A 27940-nucleotide genomic window follows, 5' to 3' on the forward strand; every position below is an offset into this window, starting at 1 on the left:
AGGCTAGGCACGGTTGCATGGAATTGGATGGAGGTGGACGGTGTGAGGCGAATTGCGAGGGCGCCGCCATTTGGTCATAAGGATGACCGACGACGGGGAATCTTCAAATTGGGGCTCGAGATGGTACGACAACAGCCGTGGGCGGTCTTGGAGGGTAGCTAGGTTCTCACTCGAGTCACAGGTGAGCGCAATTACTCAAGAAGCGACTCGATGCTGTGAGCTGGCTCAGGCGCGGCTCGGTGACGCCGGCGCGAAGCCATTTAAGGCGGAGGTGACTAGGGGCGCAGCGTGGCGCTTGCTACTAAATGGAAGAGGACAAAGACGCCACGGGGAATGGTTGCACGCATGGGCAGATCAAGGATGACAGAGGCAGTGGCATGACGCGTAGCTGGTGCTATGTCGCCTCGGCGGGACGCGGACGCTAGGTAGAGCAGCGGCATGTGGGGGTGCCGCGTGCCTGCGCGCGCAGTGCGCCCGACGTGATGACGTAGCGCAGAGAAACGTGCGCGTGCTATGGCGCGACGACGACAGCATGAGGCAGCATGGTGATGAGACGGCGGCGGCTGTGGCGCGACGGTGCGGGCAGAGGCCATGTGCCGCCCGTAGCAGGCCAAGTGCGGCCACACGCGCAATAGCCCCGCGTAGGCGAACACGAGGTGGTAGAGCCACGCAGCGCGACGGCTGAAACGGGCAGCAGCAGCGCAGCAGCGGGTGGCAGTGGCTAGCAGTGCAGCTGGCTCATGGCAGCCCAAGGCAAGCCTGGCCGGCCAGACGAGATAGGGCAGCGGCGGTTAGGGCCTACGCGGCAGTGTGCGCACGCATTGGGCAAACCAGCGCTGTGGCGCCGAGCCGAGGCATGGTGACCGCGCACAGTCGTTGACACCGGCCGGAAACGTGCCATGCATGATTTTTAAAGCACCTCAAAAATCAAATTCGTTACTTCAAACACCGAACCACCTATTCTATACTCAGGAGGGCATGTTAGGCTACTAAAACAAACCCTAATACCCCATCACTCCTTAACCCGATTCTTCTACAAAAATTGCCAAACTTGGCCTTGACAAACCATTTTCCGACTTAAGAGATTTGGTTAAGTCTTGATCGGATTCGCGTCAAATTCGCTTTCCAAGCTATTAGGTATGCTAGCTAGTGAATTCCTTTCACGACCGCAAGTATTTCATTGTCATCTACAAGCTTTGTACTATAAACTTTATTAAAGTTTCGTATACACGTTCTATAGTGTTTTTGCTTAATAAAAATTGATTTAAAACCCTAGGTGATAGAACTTGACTATGAAATGTAACTTTCGTTTCACGTTTCTGTTGATCGTTTCGAGTTACGAAAATCGATCTACACACTATATCACATGCATTAACACGTAACCATGATGCTCATGACATGTTTTAGCAAAAGATTTACAGCGTAACACCGAGGGTGTTACATAGTCTTCCCCAAGACCAGCGGAAGTAGGCTGAAGTTCACTGTGTTCAGCAACGCAGACATGGCGGGGGATATCGACGGACGGCGGAGCACCTCTAGCGTGCTCGTCTTCCTCGGATCGGCTCCAATTTCATAGTTATCGCTGAAACAGAAGGTGGTGACGCTATCTACGTGTGAGGCAGAGTACGTAGTGGTGGCCACAGCGGTATGCCAAGTTGTGTGGCTACGCCAGCTGCTGGGCGAGCTGGCCAGTGTGGAAGCTCACCCACCAGCACTGATGGTGGACAACTAGCCTGCCATCGCCCTCACAAAGAATCTGGTTCTCCACGACCGGAGCAAGCACATCGATGTGAAGTTCCACTTCTTCAGGCACTGTGTCGATAGAGGGCAGATCGTCATCGAGTTCGTCGAAACAGGTCGGCAACTCGTGGACGTCCTCACCAAGCCGCTCGGCCATCTTTGACTCACGGAGCTGAAGGAGATGATCGACATGGAGGGGGTTCAAGGGTTAGCAGTAGGATTAGGAGAAGAATTGTTAGATAATCTATTGCTCCCTTGTGTGAACACACGGCAGGGGAAGACGACGCCGAAAAGGTACCCTGTTGTGGTACTGTAGCTGCTGCAGGGGCAGGCGCCGAACGGCTCACCTGCCGCACTGTAGCCACAGCAAGAGCAGGCGCCAGAGTCAGCCCTGCTATTACATCTAGTCACTATAGCAGCATGCCAGTTGTACTAGAACTAGATGGATATAGTTGTATATATAGTTTGCCACTGCAACTCAGTAAAGAGAGAGTTCAGACTTACCATCTCCTATACAGAGCTCCGACCAACGCTGGTGTCTCTGCTATGTGTGTATGCTCTGTTCTCCCTCACTTCTTCTACCTCTAGCCATAGTGTGTAGTCGGACAACGTTTGTCGTGGTCGGCAAGACTGGTTAGTGGTCGACTCACCTAAGCCGGTGATCCTGTGGGCTAACATCATCAACCACTCAGACCGAAACCAATCTACCATTCATAACAGCTGATGCCTCAGGAGCAAAGCATTTGAATATCACACTTACAAGGTCAAAGTTTGAGGCTCTTGTGCACCAGCTGATTGAGAGGACCAGAGATCCATGCAAGAACTGCTTGAAGGATGCAGGAATATCTACTAAAGATGTGGATGAGGTACTTCTTGTTGGTGGGATGACCAGGGTTCCAAAAGTACAGGAGGTGGTCGCTGAAATTTTTGGAAAGAGCCCAAGCAAAGGAGTCAACCCTGATGAAGCTGTGGCCATGGGTGCTGCCATTCAAGGTGGAATTCTCCGTGGAGATGTTAAGGAGCTTCTTCTCCTTGATGTTACTCCCCTATCACTTGGTCTTGAGACGCTTGGTGGCATCTTCACCAGGTTGATCAACAGGAACACTACAATTCCTACAAAGAAAAGCCAGGTGAGTTGTTATTTCTCTGTTCTTTCGGACCATTCAACTTTTTGGGTATACCTGTTATCTGGATGATTTTTTTTATCAACTTATCAACATAATATTGAGCGTCCAGATATGATTACCATCCTATGATCCATGCTGCACTAGTACAACTTTGATCTGATCTTTGGTTTTGATTTTGCAGGTGTTTTCAAATGCTGCTGACAATCAAACCCAAGTAGGTATCCGTGTGCTGCAAGGTGAGCGTGAGATGGCTACAGACAACAAGCTCCTGGGTGAATTTGATCTCGTTGGCATTCCACCTGCTCCAAGAGGCATGCCTCAGATCGAGGTCACATTTGATATCGACGCCAATGGAATCGTGACATTCTCTGCAAAAGATAAGGCCACAGGAAAGGAGACGAACATCACCATCCGATCCTCCGGTGGGCTGTCTGAGGCTGACATCTAGAAGATGGTTCAGGAGGCCGAGCTGCATGCCTAGAAGGATCAGGAACGAAAAGCACTCATCGACATCAGAAACAATGCGGACACAACTATCTACAGCATCGAGAAGAGCTTGGGAGAGTATAGGGACAAGATTTCGGCTGAGGTTGTGTCCGAGATTGAGGCAGCCGTCGCTGATCTCCACAAGCAGATGACCTCGGACGACATTGAGCAGATAAAGGCCAAGCTTGACGCTGCAAATAAGGCCGTCTCAAAGATCGGAGAGCACATGTCTGGTGGTGGTGCAGTGTCAGCACCCCACTCCCTGGGCCTGGTACCACGACGACTCCTTCAGACCCACCTCATGGCTCGCCAAGCTCCGGTCGGCCCAAGCGGATCCGGCGGCCCAACCAGAAGTATGCAGATTCTCTGTGAGCGGCGTAGGCACTAGTATATGTATCCAAGGCAAGAGAGAGAAGGGCGAACAAAAATTGTATCAAACATTCTGTTAATTTCAATCCTATCCTCCGAACTGCTTGCTGTTCTTCCTCTGCTCCTCCTTTCCCATCCTCCAAGTTGCTGATCCTCACATCTGGTATCAGAGACTCGTCGATTCTGGCCTCCCCATCCCTTCCCCACGATCACTACACTCGATTCCAGAAATCCCACGGTGCTATGGAACCTAACATGAAGATGGTTCTGGAGGAGATCCAGAAATCCAGGGAGGAGTCGGCTCGCCGATTCGACAAGCACGACGCCAAATGGGAGCGCCGATTTGCCGATCTGGAGTCGGCTCGCGCCGCCACCAACCAACGCCTCGCCTTCCTCGAGTCCACCGGCGGCGCCGTCCTTAACCCGGAGTACAAGCATCGCATCACTGAGCTGGAGGGCTTCTGCCTCGACTCTGCCAATGTGGGCACCGTGCTGGATCCCACCCTGGAGCGCCCCCTCCAGGAGCTCGAGTCCCTCTGCGTGGAGCGCGTCCGCGATGAGGAGGACGACCGGATGGACAAGCTCGAGCGAGCCGTGGCTGAGCTGGGCCGCTGGCGTCCGGAGTCCGAAGGGATCCTCAACGCCCTGTCGCTCAAGGTCTCCAAGCTCACCAACCACTGGGACCGTGCGGTGTTCGAGACAACGGCGCGTGAACCAGGCATCCTCTCTTCCCCAGGTCCGGCGTCCGCGCAAGCTACTGCGGGCTCCATCGTGGAATCGCCCATTGGGCCCTGCGTCGCTCCGACTACACGGGATATTGGGCCAGGTGTCGTCACGACGTGGACCCATATCCCGGCATCTGGTATGTCGCCGGCTCCGTCTCATGTTCCATTGCCGTCTGCGCTGGGTTCGAGTCTTCTTAGTCCTCCGTGTGTTTTTCCCCCTGTCCACTCACTGTCGATTCATACACAACCAGCAGCAGCAATGTCGACCTCCCAGTCCCACCCAACAGTACTTCCCCCACCAATATCCACCCCAATTTCCCAACCCCTGCCTACGCATCATCCTCCCCCAATTTCAAATCCAATGTCCCAATCGATGCCTAACCATTATCCACCTCCACTATCCAATTCGTTTCCCCACCAATTTTTGGCCCCTTACCAACCACCGATTTCCCAACATGTCCCCAATTTCAGCATCACACCACCAACTACACAATTCCCCAATCCAGGCCTTCCACACCTTCCACGCCCTGCTGATCAGGCGCAAATCACAGCTAATCTGGGCCGCCTTCCCAAACTTCCGTTTCCCAAATTCAATGGCGAAAATCCTCGCCGCTGGCGGCGCCGCTGTGAAAAATACTTTCACATGTACTTGGTGGATGAACCTCTTTGGCTCAGTGTCGCCGAGATGTATCTCGAAGGCCCAGCTGGTCGCTGGTACCAATCTGTTCAGTCTCAGCTTGAAAACGTCTCTTGGGATACGTTCTGCCACCTTATCCACGATCGATTCGATCGCAACCAGCATGAAATCCTGCTACGCAGGCTCTTTAACATCCGCCAGCATTCCTCTGTCCAAACCTATGTGAACGAATTCTATGAGCTCAAAGATCACCTCAACTCCTACTCCCAAATTAGTGATCCCCTCTATTTTACCCAGCGCTTCATTGACGGGCTTAAGCCTAAAATTTGAGCAATCGTCATTATGCAATCTCCGAAAGACCTAGATACTGCTTGCTTGTTGGCATTATTGCAGGAAGAAATGGCGGTTCCCATTGCCCCGAAGCACGCGCGAGGTGGTGATTGGTCTTCTTCCTACAAGTCGGTGGCAGTGGCGCGGATGCCCCTACCACTACCACCACCACCACCATGCTCCGAATGGCCGGCAGCGACCGCTACTACCTCGGCCACTGTGGTGGCTGGTGCTATACCAACGGCTGGCGATGCCAAGCTCACCGCCCTCAAGACCTACCGACGTGCTCTGGGGCTCTGCTTCAAGTGCGGTACCAAGTGGATCCGTGATCATCGCTGCCCGCCCAAAGTGTTGCACGCGGTCGATCCACTTTGGGAGTCATTTTTGTCCAATGATTCCTTAGCTGATACACCTCCAACCTCGCCACAGGCTGAGCACATTATGCTGGCCCTCTCCAAGTCTGCACTATCAGGTGTTCCAGCCGCTCGGACAGTTCGTCTGGTGGGCTTCTTATAGCAGATACCGGTCCAAATTTTGGTTGACTCGGGCAGCTCATCCTCATTTGTTAATGAGAATCTGGCACCACAACTCAGTGGCATTGCCTCAGATCCGCTCGCCAGTTCAGTGGAAGTTGCCGGTGGTGGATGGCTCATGAGCACATCTCTGCTACATCAGGTACCATGGACGGTTGATGGCTGTACATTTTACTCTGAATTCAGAACATTACCGTTGGCAAACTTTGATGTGGTGATTGGTATGGATTGGCTCGAAGATCATAGTCCTATGCTCATTGATTGGCGCCTCAAACAACTTCTGGTTCCCTATGGTGGTCAGTTCAAGCTGTTGTAGGGCTCTCGCCCAGATGGGCCTCTTCAGCTCTTACAGCACATTGATCCAGTCCCAGAGGAAAATAGTCCAGCCCCTCTTTAGTCCATGCCGGTTCCCATCCAGGCAGTACTAGATCAATTTCAGGATCTGTTCCAGGCTCCTACATCTCTTCCTCCATCAAGGGCCTGTGATCACGAGATTCCATTGATTGATGGGGCACAGCCAGTGTCGACGAAATATGGTTGGTAGTCTACCTAGGGGTATGCCCAAGGTAGTAGATTGTCGGTAGACAGATGCGCAAGCCACAAACAAGACGGTGATGCAAGACAGACACGAGGTTTTATCCAGGTCCGGTCGCCAAGAAGGCGTAATACCTATGTCCTGCGTCTGATTTGTATTGTTGTATGTCAATGAGAGATGTTTTTTAGAGGGGTTCCCTGCCCGCCTTATATAGTCCGGGGGGCAAGGTTATAGATTTGGAAACTAATCCTAGCCAGTTACAATTGCCATATGTGGCCGGATAAGGATTCCTATTCTAACCGACCAGGATCTTGCCTGATCGCCAAATCGGCCTTGACTCCTTGCGCGGGACTTCGAACAGGTTGGCCAAGCCACGCGTCGTCTTTTGGTGGACCGGACCCACCGATCCGGGCCGGCCCAAGCTTAGCCATAGGGGTATAGGGGTTAATACCCCCACAGCTAGTCCCCGAGCACCATGTATTATGCTGCAAAACGTCATTTTAACCTTCTCCGACAAGTAAGGCTTGAGTCCTTGACATCTCTGACCACCGTTGTCATTGGAGAAGTAGGTTGTCCGAAGAATGTATGGTGCTCTTAAGAAAAAAGAAAAAGATTTCCGTCCTAGGAAGTGTGCCCACTTGTATTTCTGAAAAGAAATGTAAGTGCGTCTTGAAGCGTAGCGTCCTTGATCATCAGAGGCGTAGGGGTCGAAAAACAAACACATTCACCGCAAGGTGAAGTGTGCCCACTTAGTCCCCGAGCCTGGTAGTAGGTGACGTAGGCACGTGGTGCCAGGGTCTAAAAAAATTCCCAGTTAAGTTGAGAACCCAATTGTCGTATAAGCAATACGAGATGCACCGGCAGGTGCATCGTACCGATGTAGTCCCCGAGCTTGCTGGAAGGCGAAGTATGAGCCTTGTAGCAAGGTCTAAATAAATGTCTTTGAACTGGATGTGAGTACAAATCACATGTAGCCGAGGAGAACGATCTCTGAGCAGTGGTCGGGACAGTCCCCGAGCACGATAGTAATCCTTACAATCAGTCAAAGCATAGGGGTCGATTAAATAAACACATTCACCGCAAGGTGAAGTGTGCCCACTTAGTCCCCGAGCTTGCTGGAAGGCGAAATATGAGCCTTGTAGCAAGGTCTAAATAAATGTCGCTCAACTGTATGTGAGTCCAAGAGGAGAATAGCCGCATGACCACAGAGTGTGGTCGCCTGAAGGAGGACAACGAGAAACTGGCGCGCAACCAGTCTCAACTCCAGGACCACACCACCAAGATGAAGGAGGAACTGAAAAGTAAGTATTCCAGACCACCTTTCTCATTTTGTTGCCCGCCTTATCTTGTCGTGCCGTTACATTTGATGTCTTGTACGGTGTGCAGTTTTAAAAGTCAATGCCAAGAGGCATCTAGAAGCCATGATGAAAGAGCGTGACGGCTGGAAAGCACGATGCCTCGAGGCCACCGAGGATCGGGACACATGGAAGAACCGATGCCAGGAAGTGGCAACTGGCATTTTGCCCATCCTCGACCTTATCGACCCGGTGCTCACAGAGGAAGAGCCAAGGACGCCCTAGCTAGGACTAGTCGAGAGATGCAGACAAGCATGGGGATGGTTCCAAGAGTTCGTGAAGGAGATGGGTGAGTACACGGGTGCCCATGTGCTAAGCATGGTGCGTGCCCACTACCCCCTGATTGATCTCAAGCGCTTGAAGGCTGGATACCCGAAGGAGGTAGACCCAGACAAGGCGGAGGAGCTTCGGATGGCCTAGCTGGACCTATCGTCAAAGATAATTGGCGACATTAACCTGTGTGGAGGTGGGACAACACCTGTACAGGGTACGCCATCAACAAGTCAGCTAGAAACGCCATCAGTTGCAAGCCAACCGACGAAGCCTGTGGTCTCGACCAGCCAGGCATCGGTAGGGCCATCCCCTTCAGCTCGACTAGCATAAGAGTTCCCAAGACTCGAGTAGGATATCGGAAGGAGCGAGCAGTAGGTGCCGCATGCCCCGACCAGCCAATGTAATAGGCTTAGAGCTGTAGAAGGAGGACATAGTTGTGTTATTGTAAACTTGGGCCTCTTCAGGCAAGCTTGTAATAACGTAACTGTATATCATTATAAGCTTGTTTGCTTTGTATAAAACGTATTTAAGCTTGAAACTTATGTTGGTGTAACTAAGTGAGAACATGTTAACGTTCTGTTTAGTTGTACCATTTTGCTCGACACATCATCCCGAAAAGTTTGTGCGGCCCTAGTTTGCCATGTGGTCGGAGTGTGAGGTGCATGACCTGTGCACACGTAGATGCGGACAAGTCAAACCAAGGAGGACCTACAAATCACCCATAACGTAGAGAGCGGATTCCATGCACGTGTTGGGAGGAACCGGAGACAGGTCCTGCTCTGAAAACCATAGAAGGAGTGGTGGTCGGCTTTTACTGGCTAAGTTAGAATAACCATAAAATTCGAAGTGACACATTAGAGTGGTCGGAGAAATCATAATAGCTTTATTGAAGTAAATCGAAAGTACAAGAGGGGTACATATCCAGTAGTTAAGCATAGAAACGTCTAAGCTTGTCGATATGCCACGAGTTTGGTACGTCCATACCGTCCAGGTGAGCTAACTTGTAAGACGTTGGTCATGTGACTTCCTTGATCATGAAGGGCCCCTCCCATGGGGTTGCGAGTTTATGGACACCAGCTTAGTTCGTCTTCCACTTCAGGACCAGGTCCCCGACCATAAAGAACCGCTCTTTAACATTCTTGTTGTAGTACCTACGCAAAACAGCAAGATATTTGGCCGTACATACACAAGAATCGAGCCGCTTCTCTTCTACGCTATTCACTTCTAGCTCCCGTACTTTATTGGCCTTGCCTTCATCAAAGTTCTCTACCCATGTTAATCTGAAAGCTATATCTACAGGGAGGACTGTCTCAGCGCCGTAAACCATAAAGTATGGCGAGACGCCAGTGTTACGACTGGGCTAAGTTCTGAGGCCCTAGACCACGGCTGGTAACTCTTTGAGCCATCTTCTGGGAGCTTTGTCATTTTCTCTATACATCCTCTTCTTCAACGTGTCCAAGATCATGCCATTTGCTCGCTTGACTTGTCTATTAGCTCTAGGGTGCGCCACCGAGACGTATTTTACTACTATGCTCCTTTCATCACAGAAGTCCCAAAAAGCGTTCCTGGTGAACTGAGTACCCAGATCGGTGATGATGCTGTTGGGTATGCTGAAACGATGGATGACCTAGTCGAGGAACGTGACAGCCTTTTCTGAGGATGTCTGTATCAAAGGCATGTATTCTATCCACTTAGAAAATTTGTCGATCAGCACAAAGACGCATGTAAATTTCCCTGGAGCCAGTTTGAAGGGCCCGATCATATCTAGTCCCTAGCATGCGAAAGGCCAGGAAGCTGGTATTGTCTGGATCTCATGTGCTGGTATGTGGATTCTCTTGGCGAAGAACTGTCAACCCTCATAGTGGCGGACTAGCTTCTCGGCGTCGGCTACTGCTGACGGCCAATAGAACCCTGCTCGGAAAGCCTTACTGACTAGCATTCTTGAGGCCACATAGTTGCCGCAGGAGCCAGAGTGGATTTGGTCTAGGAGATGTTTGCCATCCTCCTGGGTTATATACTTCATCAAGATTTCCTCTTTTGCGTTCTTGCGCCATAGCTTGCCATCGACGAGCAGGTACTGCTTACTGCGACGCATTAGGCGCTCATTTTCTATCCGATCAGTGTAACCACTGCCATCTGTTAGGTACTTGATGAAAGGTATTCTCCAGTTGGGCTCATGAGTGGTCGGAGGTGGCTTGGCGGTGCTTGACGCTGGAACCGTAGCCACCAATTGCTGGTCTGGAGGCTTGTCTACCATGGAATCTTCCTCTTCGATGGAAGGCGTGAGTAGGTCTTGGATGAATACGCCATGTGGGATTTTTGCTCGGGATGATCCTAACTTTGACAGTGCATCTGCTGCTTGATTCTTGTCCCAGACCACGTGTATGTACTCGATGCCATAGAACTTGCCTTCTAGCTTTCTAATCGATTTGCAGTATGCATCCATCTTTTCGCTGGTTGTGTCCCAGTCCTTGTTGAGTTGGTTGATGACCAGAGCAGAGTCTCCATAGACATAGAGATGTTTAACGCCAAGCTCAACCGCAATGCGCAAACCATGTAGGCATGCTTCATACTCAGCGGCATTATTAGATGCTGGGAAATAAATCCTAAGGACGTACCGGAGCTGCTCCTTGGATGGTAACACGAAAAGGACTCCTGCTCCCGCACCGTCGATGTTGAGAGAGCCATCAAAGTACATCGTCCAATACTCGTCTGATCCGGGAGAGATAGGCGTGATTAAGTCTGTCCACTCGACGATGAAATCGACGAGTGCCTGAGACTTGATTGTAGTGCGGCTTGCAAACTCTAAGGAAAAGGGGCATAGCTCCATTGCCCATTTGATGATGCGCCCGTTCGCATCCTTGTTGCTAATGATGTCTCGCAGAGGGTACTCTGTCATGACCACCACACGATATCTGTCGAAGTAGTGTTTCAACTTTCGGGATGTTATCAGTATGGCGTAGATCAACTTCTGAATCTATGGGTACCTGGTCTTGGACTCATTGAGTACCTCACTAATGAAATAGATTGGTCGCTGTACCTTGTAGACGTGGCCGGGCTCGTCTCGCTCGACCACCATGGCTGTGGAGACCACTCGATTAGTAGCCGCAATGTAAAGCAAGAGTGTTTCATCTTCTCTCGGAGCTGTGAGGACCAGAGGTGACGTAAGGTATCGTTTCAGCTGTGTGAAGGCAGCGTCTGCTTCCTCCGACCACTCAAACTTTTCAGATGCTTTGAGTAGTTTAAAGAACGGTAATCCTTTTTCACCTAATCTTGATATGAAACGGCTGAGGGCGGCCATGCATCCGGTAAGCTTCTGAACATCCTTCACCTTTTTGGGCGGCTTCATGTCCAAGATGGCTTTGACTTTCTCTGGGTTAGGGCGTATGCCATCGTGACTGACGATGTTGCCGAGTAATATGCCAGAAGGAACACCAAAGATGCACTTCTTTGTGTTTAACTTCCACTGGAATGTGTTAAGGGCTGCAAAGGTTGTGTTCTAGGTTGTCAACAAGGGTATATGCTTTCTTGGTTTTGACAACTATATCATCAACATAAGCCTCGATGAGGTCGTCTTTTATCTCGTCTTTGAGGCAAGCTTGTATAGCGCGTTGGTAGGTAGCCCCGGTGTTCTTGAGCCTGAACGACATGGTCGTGTAGCAGTAGGTGCCAAAGGGCGTGATAAAAGATGTCTTGATCTGGTCATCCTTTTTGAGAGCGATCTGGTGATAACCAGAGTAGCAATCGAGAAAGGAGAGCAGCTCGCAACCGGCGGTTGAATCTACGACCTCGTTTATACGAGGTAAGCCGAAGGGGTCCTTAGGGCAGTGTTTGTTGAGATCAGTGTAATCAACACACATTCTTCATTCATTATTCTTTTTGTGTATAAGAACCGGGTTGGCTAACCACTCTAGATGATACACTTCTTTGATAAATCCGGCTGCCAAAAGCCGTGTAACTTCTACCCTAATCGCCTCCTTTTTGTCACGAGTGAACCGTCGTAGCTTCTGCTTGATAGGTTTGGCCTTGCCGTTGACATTCAAGGAGTGCTCGATCAAGCTTCGAGGTACACCGGGCATGTCAGCAGGTTTCCATGCGAACACATCCACGTTGCACCTCAAGAACCTGACGAGCGCGTCTTCCTATTTGGGATCTAGGTTGGCCCCGATAAGGGCCGTTTTGCTAGGATCACCGTTGACCAGCTGGATCACCTTGTGCTCCTTGGACTTGATGTTCTTGCGTGGAGCCTCAAGCTCCGGGATCTCTAGGTGGTCGATCGAGGTCTTCTTGGCGTTGAGCATGGTCTTAGCCATGCGAATAGAGAGGTCATGAGCCTCTGCTATTTTGAAACTGTCGTCTTCGTAGGTATAGGCTGCGTACACGTTGCCTCGGAGGGTTAGAACTCCTTCCTCGGTAGGCATCTTGAGCACCAGATACCTGTAATGAGGTATGGCCATGAACTTGGTGAGCGACGGTCGACCAAAAATAGCATGGTGGGTACCATCGAAGTCAGCGACCACAAAGTTGACGTAGTCGGTGCGAAAGTGGTCCGGGGTCCCAAACTGCACAGGTAGCGTGATCTGTCCGAGAGGTGTAGAGCTCTGTCCGGGGAGAACACCCCAAAACTATGCCTCGTACGGCTTGAGGTCTGCCTGAGCTATCTTCAGGGTGGGCAGACTGTTCTTGAATAGTATATCGATGGAGCTGCCGCCATCGATTAGTACTCTGTCGAACTGAACCTTGTTGATACAAGGATCGAGGACCAGGGGAAAACGCCCTGGCTTAGGTATTGCGGCCCATTGGTCCTTTCTGCTAAAGGAGATTTCGCGGTGAGACCACGGAGGGAGCCGCAGATCGGTGAGGAGGTTGTTGGTGTTGGCCACATTCAAGCACGTGCGGGCGAGCAGCTTGCGTTCTCGTTTGGTCTCGATGGACACTTTGCCTCCGATGATGGTGTGTACGCGATTGGTTGGCTTGACGTACTTGTGACAAGGGTCCACATTGTCGTTGTCGTTATCCTCATTGCGCTGTTCCACTACGTCGTTAGGCTTGTCGGATGTATCTAGAGCCTATTGATGCATGTAGATAGACTTGAGAACGCGGCAATTCTCCATGGTATGGTTTGACTTAGGATGGAGCTGGCAGGGCCCTTTCAATGCTTTGGCATAGTCGTCTTCATAGTTACGACGTCCGCCACCCTTTTTAACGGTGTTGACCTCACCGTCGTCTTCCCAAGCACGCTTGCTCCTGTAATCGTCACGGCGGTTACGTCGCTGATTACGTTGGTTGCGGTGGTCGCGGGAGTCGTTGCGTTGGTTGCGGCGGTCAAAATTGTCGTTCCGACCACAGTTGGTGCGGTAGTCATCGCGGTGTGGGGGGTGGTCGGAGCGTGGAACCCTTACTGCTTCTTCAATAATTATCTTTTTAGCATCGTCGGTGTCCGCTTATTTCTTAGCGGTGGCTAGGAGTGCTGTAACCGATTTAGGTCTCTTGCGGAGGAGCTTGTCCCTTAGGGCATCATGGAAGCGGAGGCCAGTGATGAAAGCCTCGATTGCTTTGTTGTCGGAGATTGATGGGACCTTGATGCGCATCTCTGAGAAACGCCGGACGTACTCGCGCAGTGGCTCGTCTTTCCGATCTCGAATCCGTTGCAGATCGTATTTGTTTCCTGATTGCTCGCAAGTTGCAATGAAGTTGTCGATGAAGGCTTGCTTGAGCTCCTACCAAGAGTCAAAGTAGTTCATCGGCAAGCTGACCAGCCATTGGTGACCTGCATGGCCAACAGCGACTGGGAAATAGTTAGACATGATGAGCTCGTCAGCCATGGCTGATCTGCATGCAGTCTCATAGAGCATGACCCATAATTTGGGGTTTTCCTTGCCATTGTACTTCTGAAGTTTCTCGAGCTTGAAATTCTTGGGCCATATGACTTGGCAAAGGTGTGGAGTAAACTGCTTCAAACCCGGCGGGCCATGGGTAGTGTCATATTCCATACGGTGATAACTTTTGTGGGATGCTCGATCGCCGGCTCTTTGGTTGATGCGAGCATGCAGATCGCGTCCACCGAGGTAATGGCGGAGATCATTATTGCCATCGTGGCGATCTCGATTGCCATCTGGATTAGCCCTGCGACCGTGGTTATCGTGGCGATTGTCGCGATTGTCCCGGTGGTTATCATCCCAGACGTCGCGGCGGTTGTCATCCTGGCCACCGTTTCCGCCTTGATGGTTGTCTGATGGGTCATTGTTGCGCGAGCCACGTTGGTTGAGTGGCTATGAGCGACTTGAGTGCTGGCGGCTATGGCTTGACTCGACTGAGACGGATGGAGCCTGAGCTTGGTTTACAATTTCCGCGGTCTAGGCCATAGCAGCCGTCAGATAGGCTTGTATTTCATCGCGAACTGCTTGGGTTTCCGGGGTGTTGGGTAGCCGTTGCATTGTCGCCATGGCAACGGCTACATTGGCACTTGGAGCCCTGAAGACCTGTTTGTCGCCCACCCTGTCGAAAGCATCATTGAGGTCATGTGGCTGGACCCTTATGCGTCGTGCCTCCTAGTCTGCTTCAGCTTTGATTTGTCGGCGATTAAACCAGTCAATATTGCGTGCTTCACATGCAGTCCTTTCTTGTTCTGTTTTGCCAACTACTGGCGGTTCATCATTGCTGACAACATGGATCAAATCCCCTTGTCTTGGCGGGAAAGACAGGAATTGTGAGAACCCCGGGGCGTGGTCTAGGATATCCAGATCGTACTTAACGCCTTCATCTTTGTGATGCTAAAGCTCGGTGTGGACAGATGCATTAGATGCGATGCCAGACGAGGAGCTGGAGTCGCCCTCTTGGACTGTGTGGACGGATCCTTCTTGATAATCTTCAATCCGGATCATGTTGACAAAGTTGCGTGGCTTCGGCCGAGGTCGGTGCATAAAACACAGATCCAAGCGACGTTGTAGGTTATATGCGTAGTTGGAGGCAGCGTTTCACAGGCCGTAGGGCTGGACCTAGTGGTTCTCCATTGAGGCTTCATACTCAGAGAGCCAGAGACCCGTCGCGAAGGCTGGCCGGCGACGAGCAGAGCGCCCTTCAGGAGTAGATGTGACCACGAGATATGTACCAAGTCATGCAGGACGACTGGTCCGAGCTGGTCGGGTAGATCTGTTGTGGGGAGCGGTTACCTGCTCATTAGGTTGACTTTGAAACATACTTACCAGAGCTAGGGCTTCAGCGAGTTTGGTGCCGACCCGATCGATGGAGTCGAGCAGGTCGGTGTTGTCGATCTGCTTCCCTTTGTAGCGGGGAAGCGGATGACGAGTTATCGGCGTGGCTGAAGGTGATGCAGGCATGGTCGGAGCCAGATGTACCATGGTCGGAGCCAGATCCATCGTGGTCAGAGCCGTATCCATCGTGGTCGGAGCCATATCCATCGTGGTCGGAGCCGTATCCACCGTGGTCGGAGCCGTAGCCGATGCAGGTGAAGCAGTGATCGGCGCAGACTGAATCCACGCCTCCTCTGGGGTCATGGCGATGAAGTTGTCGGAGCCGGTGATCCAGGTGATCTGGCCAATGGTGAACGTGAGGCCGTTCGGCGTAGCCATGGAGCCGGAGATGATGACCATCTTGTTTGCTTGGAGAGCAGTACGCACACCCCCTACCTGGCGTGCCACTGTCGACGAAATATGGTCGGCAGTCTACCTAGGGGTATGCCCAAGGTAGTAGATTGTCGGCAGACAGATGTGCAAGCCACAAACAAGATGGTGACGCAAGACAGACACGAGGTTTTATCTAGGTTCGGCCGCCAAGAAGGCGTAATACATACGTCTTGCGTCTGATTTGTATTGCTGTATGTCAATGAGAGATGTTTTTTAGAGGGGTCCCCTGCCCGCCTTATATAGTTAGGGGGGCAAGGTTACAGATCTGGAAACTAATCCTAGCCAGTTACAATTGCTATACGTGGTCGGATAAGGATTCCTATTCTAACCGACCAGGATCTTGCCTGAGCGCCAAATCTGCCTTGACTCCTTGCGCGGGACTCCGAATAGGTTGGTCGGGCCACGCGTCGTCTTTTGGTGGACCGGACCCACCGATCCGGACCGGCCCAAGCTTAGCCGTAGGGGTATAGGGGTTAATACCCCCACAGCCAGTGTTCATCAGACCATACCGATACCCGCCGAAACTCAAGGATGAAATCGAGCGGCAGGTTTAGGATATGCTGTCACAGGGCCTGATCCGTCCAAGTTCCAGCGCGTTCTCTTCGCCTGTGTTGCTTGTCAAGAAGAAGGACAGCACCTTCCATTTTTGTGTTGATTTTCGCCAGCTCAACGCCATTACTCGTGAGTCCAAGTACCCGGTGCCCATCTTTGACCAACTGATGGACGAACTGTCTGGCGCCCGGTGGTTTTCCACTCTAGACCTCCGCGCTGGTTTCCACCAAATCCTCCTGAAAGCAAGCGAAGAACATAAACCTGCATTTCAGACTCATGTGGGGCAGTATGAATTCTGTGTGATGGCTTTTGGACTCACTGGCGCGCCGGGCACATTTCAAGGTGCCATGAATGTCACTTTGGCACCTGGATTGCGACATTTTGCTTTGGTCCTCTTTGATGACATTTTGGTGTACAGCAGAACACTTGAAGAGCATGTTCACCATTTATGTCAGGTCCTCTCTTGGTTATGGGCTGACTAGTGGAAGCTTAAATTATCCAAGTGCAAATTTGCTCTGCAAACTATCTCATACCTTGGTCATGTGGTGAGTGCTGATGGTCTGTCCACCGATCCTTCTAAGGTTCAGGCCATTATGGACTGGCCAACTCCACAATCAGTTAAGGAACTGCGTGGCTTTCTGGGGCTGGCCGGATATTACCGCAAATTTGTCAAGAACTTTGGGATCATGGCAAAACCACTCACAGAACTTCTGAAGAAGGATCGTCTGTTCGTCTGGACCTCAGTTCATGCTTCAGCATTTCAACTTCTAAAGAATGCATTGTCTACTGCACCAGTACTAGCTCTACCGGACTTCTCCATTCCATTTCACATTGAGACCGACGCTTCTGGTACAGGAATTGGAGCAGTCCTTCTGCAACGCGGTCATCCACTTGCCTTCATCAGTAAGCCACTAAGCCCCACAAACCGAGGCCTGACGGTCTATGAAAAGGAGTATCTGGCGATTCTCATGGCTGTTGATGCCTAGCGTCATTACCTGCTCCAAGTAGAGTTCTTCATCCACACCGATCATCAGAGCCTCACACATCTTAATGAGCAGCGGCTTCATACCGCATGGCAACAGAAAGTGTTTTCTCGGCTTCTCGGGCTTCAGTACAAGATTCTATACCGCAAAGGCAATGAGAATGGTGTGGCCGATGCGCTCTCTCGTCGCCAACACCCAAAACAACTCCTGTCTATATCTTCTATCAAGCATCAATGGTTGGAGCAAGTTGTCGCTGGGTACCAGACAGATCCTCGTGTCATGGAACTGTTACAACGCTTGGCAGTACAGCAGGACTCTACAGGCCCATTCTCCTTGCTTGCCGGTGTCATTTGCCACAAAGGCCGTGTTTGGCTGGGCACCAACAAGGAGGTTCAACAGTTGGTTCTCCAGGCTTTTCATGCTGAACCAGTCAGGGGCACTCCGGAGCACCTGCTACTTACCAGCGCATCAAACACATCTTCTTTTGGCCGCAACTCAAGAAGGACGTCTGGCAGTTTGTGTAGTCCTGTTCTACATGTTTACAGGCGAAGCCTGACCGTGCCAAGTATCCAGGGCTCCTCCAACCATTGCCTGTTCCCTCGGAATCATGGGAGATGGTGTCGATGGACTTCATCGAAGGCCTGCCGACCTCTGGAACTGCAAATGCAATCTTAGTGGTGGTTGATAAATACTCTAAGTTTGCGCATTTCATACCGCTCCGTCACCCGTTCACGGCAGCAACAGTGGCCAAGGTATTCTTTGAACATATTTACCACTTGTACGGCTTACCCAAGTCTATCATTTCGGACCGGGATCGTATCTTCACCAGTCAGTTTTGGCTATCACTATTCAAGTTGGCTGGTACAACACTCCGCCTCAGCTCAGCCTACCATCCGCAGACCGATGGCCAAACTGAGCGAGTAAATCAGGTTCTAGAGACTTTCCTCCGTTGTTTTTCTCATGCATGCCCATCCAAATGGAGCAGCTGGTTGTCGCTTGCCACCTTTTGGTACAACACCTCTACACATTCAGCTCTGGGCCGAACACCGTTTGAGGTTCTCTATGGGTATCCTCCTCCACACTTCGGAATAGATGTTGCCTCCTTGGCTCCGGTTCCAGATCTGCAGACCTAGCTGACAGACCGCGAGCTCATGCAGTCCACCATCAAGTAACATTTGGAACATGCTCAGCTACGGATGAAAAGGCAAGTGGACAAAGGCCGTTATGAACGCTCTTTTCCAGTGGGCGCCCAGGTGTATTTGAAACTGTAGCCGTATGTTCAGTCCTCCATTGCACGACGTTCCTGTAACAAGTTGGCGTTCAAATTCTTCGGACCTTTCAAGATTCTGTCAAAGATTGGTCCAGTGGCATATAAGTTGGAGCTTCCACCAGGGGCAGTTGTTCATCCTATGTTCCACGTGTCCCAGCTCAAGCTCTCCCTAGGATCACAACATGTAGCTCCAGTTCTGCCTTCTGATTTTGCACCACTGCAGGTCCCTGTGCGTGTTCTTCAATGTCGCTGGTCAGCTGGTGACCGCTCGGTGGAACAAGGCCTCATCCAGTGGTCACACGCACCGATCGAGCTCGCCACCTGGGAACCCCTCGACGCCCTGCGTCAGCAGTTTCCCAGGGCGTCGGCCTGGGGACATGCCAGCTCCAAAGACCGGGGGAATGTCAGCACCCACTCCCTGCTGGGCCTGGTACCACGACGACTCCTTCAGGCCCACCTCATGGCTCGCCAAGCTCCGGTCGGCCCAAGCGGATCCGGCGGCCCAACCAGAAGTATGCAGATTCTCTGTGAGCGGCGTAGACACTAGTATATGTATCCAAGGCAAGAGAGAGAGAAGGACGAACAAAAATTGTATCAAACATTCTGTTAATTTCAATCATGTCCTCCGAACTGCTTACTGTTCTTCCTCTGCTCCTCCTTTCCCATCCTAAGTTGCTGATCCTCACATGCAGGTGGTTCACAATCAGGAGGATGTCAGGGTGGTGGTTACCAGGCTCCTGAGGCCGAGTACGAGGAGGTTAAGAAGTGAGGAGGCTGCGAAAGAAGAAACAGCAGTGTCGCATTTAGAATTAGCTATATATTCTTTTGAGGACGCAAGATAGCCCGGACGAGATGTAACCTGTGCAGGCTGAATAACATTCTCTCGTATCTCATGGGTTTTCGTTAGGCTGCTTGTTTTCTGACGTGTGGCTCGTGAACCGCGATCTTGTGAAACGGTGGCTGGCAGTGGACTCCCGCGCCAGCCCCGGACCCGGACGTGACGCCTGTCTCTCCCCCCCTGTAAGTCTGTAACCGAGAGAGGAGGCCGTCGCTGAACCGCGGCATCCAGTGATATGTCCATGGCCGTCGGAACGCAGCCGTAGAAAAGTCATCCCGGAGACCCGGACGACCGCTAGGCATGGCCGGAGAGACGGCGGAGAGGAACCGAGGAATCTCGCCAGACGGAAGCCGCGTCCGCGCACGAGTCCAAGGAACGTAGAGCCAAGGAACATGCTCTTGGCGATCGGAAGATCTGCAAGCAGGGCCGGTTCGGTGCGCCGTGCTTTCCCAATCACGCAAGCACGAGCGTGGCTGCTCTGAACTTTGGTCGAGCCTTGATGGAATTGAACATGTCGGCAGAAGATTTCAGAGAAGGATACAAATGAACTTTGGTCGAGCCTTGAAATTGAACATGTCATGTCGGCAGAAGATTTCAGAGAAAGGATACAAAGAGGAATAGGAGTAGCTAGGAATGTCAACGGCCAACGGCACTCTGAAAAAAATCGGATGCCTTCTTGACAATCTCATAGCCAAGAGAAGCAGACATGGAATAGGATCATCATAATCCAAATTACAGATGGTACATGATAGCTTCATGCTTACATTATCCCATAATTCCTTCTATATATCATATATATCGCGTCGTGAATGCACCAAGCCCCCGCCAAGACCTTCGGAACCTGAGCATCCAATAAACCAATCAGGCAACCAGGACAACCGATCAAATGAAAGATCGATGATGCGCTAATATAAACCTGAAAGCTCTATGGTTCAGAAGACAAGTGCATACCTGGCCTAAAAGAAACAAACATAACCACACGCGCCTTTACATTTCAAGCACAATAACTGAAAAGGCAAGAAAAAGGACATAAATTGAGTCCCATGTGTAAAAGAAATGTGATGCGCATGACTGTCATGGAATTTCGCTAGCGAATTAGTATAGTACTTACAGTCTGAATCAGTTTTGACCCACTTTGCGCCATCATCGTCATCAAGATCACGCAGCGCATCCTCAAGGCATTCATTGATCTCTTTCTCGTCTAGCTTCCAGTCCAAGTGCCTCCTGGTTGCTACCGTGTTGGAATTCTGTGGGTGTATTTTCTTCTGCAGGATTGCCTTGAGCAGCTGCAGCGATAACCACATAGCTAGTATGTGAACGAGATGCAAATAAGGCGCAGTGACTGGTAAGCTACTACTACAAATTTAAAGAAGAAATTGGCTGTACCTTCTCCATTCTTGATTGGGGGAAAGAGTTCCTTGGTTCCAGAACCGGGGTGGTAAACCCGCCCTTGCACGCGAGTAATCTAAGGAGCGAAGCCATCGATCTTGGCTTGAGCTTAGCACTCTTTTTCTTCCCTACTATTTCTCTCGCTTTGCTTATGATCATCTCCCTGTTCATCAATTGCTCCCTGTCCCTGCGCTGCTTCTCGTTGTTATCTTCACCGTCATGTTCTTTCGAAGCTACCTGTTCATCTTCACAGGAGCCCTGAGCTTCTGCTTGACCATTGCCTTGCAGGAGCACCTCGAATTCTCTTCGTATATTGTCTACTTCCTCCTCTGTAAACTTGGCGGGATCTTGCGTCGCCTGAACATTCGCTGAAGAGCTCTCTGCTACTTCTTCCTCGAGCTGCTTGTTTCCAAATGTCCCAATTGCAAGCAATGATTGGGGCCAATCACTGAACTCATCGTTGCGACTTTCTGATACGTTGCCACCTGCGCATTATTAGAAGTAAATTAGTTTGCCAAATCAGTACACAGAAACAAAAAAAAAAATCTATGGTCCTACGTGAATATATTAGCATAAATTGGAACATGGACCACTAGTTTTGGTAATTTTAAATCGCTGTTGTTGTTTTTCGAAAATCAAATCGCTGTTGTTTTCGTTAGCCCATCACTGATTGGAAACATGTTTGCCCTGTTTTCGTTAGCCTATCACTGATGAGAAACATGTTTGCCCATGCTTACTCCACACCACGATGTTTCAACCCGAATATCATGCTGGTTATCACCCAATCACATAGCAGCATCCGAAGATGTTTACCACCGTACCATCTGGCCTTTCTAAGAATAATAAAGAACAAAGAAATGAACCACTGGCCTTCAGATATGATCCCTTAGTAGGGAACCATCCGAGGTAAGCATTCTGTGTTAGAAATGTAACTCAAGTCGACAATTTTGTATCATTAGTACGGAACCATCCGAGGTAAACCTCACCTCTTTCTCGTACTAGGGGATGAAAGAAAGGTTTTGAATTATAGAAAATCAGAAAGTAGATGCAAAGAAAATGAAGGAAAAGAACAAACATAATGGCATGTACTGTAGCGCACTAGCGCTCATGCATATATCAACTGCTATATATTTCCTTAGCATATTATTATTGGAACATATTTGTGAACATATCAGAACCCACAGTGTTGACTGTTGACAGATAGGAGTATGACTGAACCATCGAAACTGATACGTGATCAGCAAAATGAACACCAGCATTGCCGGAAAAAGAACTATGACAGGACTTCGAGTTGAGTACATTATCTTTTCCTTTTCATTTCCTTCGAAAAGGCAACTCAAAAGAACTTGCTAACAATAATCACCTTTCCGAGAAGCATATAGAACTATAGATCATGAAAAGAAGAATAGAGTACTGAAGTAGAACGGTGAAAGGAAGAAGCAGACTCAAAGTCCCCGATCATCTTATTCACTTGCACTCGTTAAGGGTCAAAGCCCCAATTTGCACTAGTTTTGGTAATTTTAAATCGCTGTTGTTGAAGTAGAACGGTGAAAGGAAGAAGCAGACTCAAAGTCCCCGATCATCTTATTCACTTGCACTCGTTAAATCTATGGTCCCAATTTGTGGCTTTACCTGCCATAAAAAAAACACACCTCCTTCTCACCGATTCAACGCTAGAAGTGCTCCTCCTGTTAGCACCATTTTGTGTGGCTGCGCCACCGGACACAGAGCCGGGAGCCGTGCGAGAGCCGCACCAAGCAGACCGTAAAGCAAGGAAGGGAAAATTTTGGGAAAAAAACATTCACCTCCGAAACGGGCATTTTAAAGCGCATCAACCATGCAAGAAAACTAATCAAGAGGATACACTAATCAAAGCTATTTATATGCATTCATGCAAGGAAATAGAGAGATCAAGAAGTTGATACGAAGGAGAGATATTCATGAGAGAAAAAAGAAAGTTGAATCTGCTATGCAAGCTAGAATACTTCAAATAAAAACCTGAAGCGGCGTATGTGCGCTAAATAAAGATTGCAGACATCAAAAGGAATTTCTCTCCGACAAAGAAAGCTATGAAAGAATTTTCAAGCGAAGGAAGTGAAATATATATTTGCAAAGTAGGCTTACGATAAGCCGGTGCGGAAGAATTTGCGGCAGATCGCTTTGGTTCTTGCTTCCCGCCGATCTTGTTGGCTACCCAACTGAAAATCTGCGGGAGAAGAGAGGGAATTCGCCGTCAGGAACGATCGAAGAACAAACAAGGACTCTGCTAATGACATATGCCTTTAATTTCACACCTTCATATCCTTAAGAACTGGAGAGTGGAGACCACCACGGCAGCAGCACACGTCGTTGGAATGGGATGAGGGATCAGCCTAGCAGGAGTGGAACGCCCTAGCTGAGAGTGAGAGCCGGCCCGCCGGCAGCGGCAGATATAGGCAAGCAAGGTGCAAGGGTTTCTTCGGTGGCGGCAATCGGCGATATAGGATTGGCGCACAGAACCGAGTAGTAGCTTAGCTTATTGGTGGAGGTGGAGCACCGGAGCTAGCTATTTGGCTGTGCTCAAGTTCCGAGGCTCGTTTTGAAGCGTTCGGCCGCAGCTGGCATGGCCGGCGTGATAGCTACTGCTGCTGCTGCTACCTCACGTGGCAAGTCACGTTGAGGTGAGGTGAGATACTACTAGCACTGAATCTAACCAAGAAACTACTACTACTGGTTAATTAATTATTATGAAGCCCGAAGCTGCATGTCCACTGCCCCACATGGAGCGAATGAAAAGGGTGTGGTGTGGGCGCGCGCGCGCGATCGAGGGCCGAGGGCCGAGGGCCGAGGGCAAGTTGCGCACAATTGTCACGACCGCGCCGCAACGGATCCCATCGCGCCTGGTCGGGCCCCGACGCCTGTGTGCCAAACCACGTGTTTATTCCTTAATCTCGGCACTAAGCAAAGGGGTTAGCAGCACGAGGGCGCTTACGGCCCTGCAGGCGTACGTACCGCGGCGGATCATCCCAACCTTGACGATCATTTCTTCTCTCTCTCTCTTTTCTTTCTTTCTTTCACCAACTTGGTATCGATCGACTAGCAAGGTGCTGCGCTGCTGTGCTGTGGTAGGGGCAAAACAGCAGCGCTGCCGGTATCCCATCTTCTCAGCCGCAGCCGGTGCGATACTGCTATCGATCCACCATTCACCCGTCGCATCCAGGCGGTGTAGTCGCTCGTCGTCTCTGCTCGCCGTCACGTCTCCGAACAGCGGCCGCCAGGCGGGCGTGCAAGGTCGCCGGCCGCGGCACTGGCGACCAACAGCAGCCTGCCATGCCTCGCCTCATCCAGGCCCCGGCGCCCCGGGCATGGGCCACGCGGCCCTTCGTGGAAAGCCTGTGTATGGGGGACGCGTGCGTGCGCGCGCCTGCACTCTGCACGTCCACGACGGCGATGGCAAGGTTCTGTACGTCGCGATCGACGTCCGCTCCGATCCGGCCGTTGCGTCTGTCCTTACGTGTGCCGACCAGCCTTGGCGACGCGAGTAATCACATAGGCCTGTCCGGAGAAGCTCGTGGACGAAGGGAAACCTACCGGTGCGGATGCCACGTGCTCCGCCGCTGCCAAACGTCACCGTTGTTTTAGCCTTTCCAATATATTTGTCTAAACGTCGTTCTAATAATCTCCCCCTTTTTTAAACTCATCTCTAAAAAATGAAATTCCAGTTATTATGTCCTCGGTCAAACACTCTCTCATCTCTTATCTTCTTTTTCAAAATCACATGAAGGTTGTTTAGATCACGGTCACATATAATCACACCTAAAGTGCGGCGAGTTGTGGCGGTGGCGTGGTTTTTGGACGCCACACCCTGTGGCGAGGTCTGTGCTGTAAAAAAGTGTGGCAGCCTCGTTTGAGTCACCAACCAAACAAACGCCGAGATTCTCGTGGTGAGCCAGAGCTATGGCGTGGCGGCTAGTGGCATGAGTTTAAGTAGTAGTAGTAGTAGTTGCTGTTTTTCCATGTGCTTAGCCTCCAGGGTTACCTGCTTGTAGGCATTGTCAATACCAGTTGGTTCCAAAAGAATAGAGATACAAATGTCTAAAAACTCACATAATCATTGTTTAACCACATTTATAAAAAAAACATTATACGTCAAATAGATATACTATTAAAATATATCAGATAATTAATCTAGTTATATTTATTTCGTATCACAAGTATCAGTGCTTCTAGAAATTGCATCTGTAGTGAGTCCATAATTGATCAAAATCTGGCACTTTCTATCTTGCCAAAAAGTTAAGATTGGGAGTGTGTTTTAAAATCTCTTGGAGATGCTATAAGACAAGTCAATCTGCTTAAGTAATACTTATTGCGGTAACAGTGGGGCACATTATAAACGATAAACAGTAGCCTGTAAGTTGAAAATATATCAAATACACTTTCTCAGTAAATAGTACTACTTCATAAAATTTGTTGGGAACTTTCAGAGCAATCCTAAACACTAATAATTGCGAGTACGTACTGCCGCTGCAGACAGAACGGCGAGACGCAGACCCATCTGCTGCATCGATCTGTATCTTTCTGGTATCGGCAGCACACTAAGTGTCGATTTGCAGTGGTAGCATCTGGATCAGTACGTGATGACTCTGACGAAGCGATACGACAGGTGATAGACACGGGAAGGACAGTACCAACAAACAAGTCTCGCACGTGTCGCAAGTACGCACAATGATGCACTCCAAAAATCGCGTGGATCGTCGATCGGGTTACAACATTACATAATAATAACTGGTGGCTCGATAATAATGTAGGGAATTAATGGACGGACGTACTGCGTGCGGCCTCGGGCCTGTGTTTCCTGGATGCGATCGTGCAAGGGACGGACGACGAACGAAGAGCATGTGGTGCGTGCCGGGGCTTTTGGCGACGAGAAGATAATAAGGATCGACTCGATCGGCGTCGTTGTCCCCCGGCGCGCGCGCTGGCCTGGCCTCGAGATGCATGAGCCACGTACGCCACGCCACGGCGATATATCACCCTGGAGTGGACTTTTCTTCGCTCGCTCGATCGATCGGCGGCAATGGGCAATGGCAATGCGTGCGTGCGCCAAACACGAAGAGAATTTAGATGGAATTGAGTTGGAATCCCCGCGCGCGTCTCAATTCCCTCGCCTGATCGAACTGGAAACACTCCGTCAAGCATGCAGTATCGGGGAAACTGTGCGACGTCCGACGACTTGGCTGGCTGCGACCTGCGAGGCGTTCGTCGTGGGAGAATGGTCAAATTGAGCTACGCGTCGTGGGAGTATGAAGTGTGTGGATCAAATGGTCCCGTAGGTATGGAGGATTAGTGGGCAGCTAATTGTAGCCACAAGCTAGCTGCCATCAATAACCTCGTATACGAGTACTAGTAAAAACTTGTTCCTGCTCCATTGACTCGTGTCTCGATCTGTTGTGTTAGTATCAAACAAGGAATGTATGGTGGTCCTGAATGAATGTTCAATCGCCGAATGCGTTTAGTAAGACTGAGAAGGAGGTGTTTCAACATTATTATTTCTTGGTTGGACCTTACAATTCCGTACAGAACCGATGATTAAGGTATTGTTTACATCAAAATTTGGAAGAAAGAACACAGGAACTCAAAGCTTCCAAGATTGTGTCATCAAGGAATCGATTGCACAAGGATCGGTGGAACTAGAATCGGTTCTCTTCAAATGACATCAGCCGATAACGTCAACGAGCTACAGTTGGCGTCGGAAAAAATATGTCGGACGCTAAAAAAAAGATTAGGGTCCAAGTTATCTTAAGTTAGGAATGTTTTCTTTTATTCCAAATATCGTAATGAACCATGTTTGAATATGATTCATGATTAGGTTCCGGATATAAATACTGGACCCCGGCTATTGTAAAAAAGGATCCAATCAATCAATACTAATTACTTTTTCGGTTTCACGCCAACCCTTAGTAGTAGGAGTAGTGTAGATCTCGGCGAGTTCTTCAACAAACAAAGCTGCATCGGTCCGACCGACCTCCGGCTTGTCTGTAAGTACCGTCATGGCTTATACCTCTGTTTGTAAGGCTGCATCGGTTCGGCCGACCTCTTATGAGCTCTAGTATAAGCTAGTTATCGATCCTTATCTAGTTCAAGTACGGCTGCATCGGTTAAGTTCGACCTCAACTACTCGAATTAGACTAAGGTCAAGTTATCGGCTCTACTTAAGAGTGGCATCCTTCGGGTAGATTCATTAAGTTACCGATCTTGTTGATGCTCTTATTGTCATTAGTTTCAGTAATATCAACCTGCCCGATCGAGATCGATCTAGATCGGCCTCACACCCTTTTAGTCCATCATTTATTCTGTCACATTGCGATGATTCTTACTTTAAACGATGGATTATGTTTTATCGGTTGTTCTACTTCGAACTTGATCATGCGTAGTACGCGGTTAAGACATGTCTGATCTTGAGAAGGTTAACCGGCTAGTTGAATCTGGTCTATAGCTAGCTATTATGGATGTAATGATCTGATCGATCCCCACTGTTAGTACTTTAGATCGGAGTATGCTGGTTGGTAGATTTGCTTTCGACTAGGCATGACCCTGAATGTTTGCTATGCCTACATTGGCTAAATAGATGATCGTCCGTACTTTAACGCTTATAGTGTGTCTTCATGATTCTGTTAAATGTGAATAGATCTGTTTACTTTAAAGGTTTAATCTATTATCTTTATTATGGCTGCCATCGATCCGGTCGAACCCCACTGTTAAGGATAATGGGTTAGATCTGATGAATTTATAGACATGTCCATGTTAAATAGTCGATTGTTCACATGCTGTAATCCTTTTTCTACCTGAATCGGCTATTTCAACCGATTCGCCTGTGCTTTCACACATCTAGCATGTCTTTCAGAAACCTGTCAATATATAGATGATCTTATGGGTTCTTTAGCTTTAGTTTATTGTTATCATCATAGCTGCATCGATCCGGTCGAACCTCACTATTGATGATAACAGATTAGATTCAGAACGTTTATAGATCCATTTATACTAGACAGCCGATTTGTTCGCATGTTACATCCTTTCTCGTTGAACTTATCGGCTCAATGCTTTACACTGGTTATATTTATCTAGCTGATGACGTTACTTATATCAGGGTGCATTGTATTCGTTACTGTAAAA

General features: G+C 49.8%; 1 protein-coding gene and 1 pseudogene across 2 annotated transcripts; one reads left to right on the forward strand and one right to left on the reverse strand.

The window, feature by feature from the left end:
- The window catches only part of LOC136551854 (heat shock 70 kDa protein, mitochondrial-like), a 33618-nt pseudogene extending 14288 nt beyond the window's left edge, over positions 1-19330 (forward strand).
- A 615-nt stretch (positions 19331-19945) lies between these two features.
- LOC136551855 (protein DEEPER ROOTING 1-like) lies at positions 19946-23307 on the reverse strand. Of its 2 annotated transcripts, XM_066543398.1 has the most exons (6): positions 23083-23307; positions 22913-22994; positions 20786-21273; positions 20511-20685; positions 20351-20406; positions 19946-20240 (listed from the first exon to the last, which is right to left on the reverse strand). In XM_066543398.1, exons 1-5 carry the CDS (start codon positions 23086-23088, stop codon positions 20387-20389), a joined length of 771 nt encoding a protein of 256 aa, XP_066399495.1. In that variant the 5' UTR covers positions 23089-23307; the 3' UTR covers positions 19946-20240; positions 20351-20386. The 2 variants fall into 2 exon arrangements, 1 of the variants encoding a protein (XP_066399495.1); XR_010782678.1 differs by lacking the exon at positions 19946-20240 and having other exon boundaries at positions 20356-20406; positions 20511-20705.
- Positions 23308-27940: the final 4633 nt, after the last annotated feature.

Source organism: Miscanthus floridulus, chromosome 4 (genome assembly GCF_019320115.1).
Source record: "Miscanthus floridulus cultivar M001 chromosome 4, ASM1932011v1, whole genome shotgun sequence".
NCBI lineage: Eukaryota > Viridiplantae > Streptophyta > Magnoliopsida > Poales > Poaceae > Miscanthus > Miscanthus floridulus.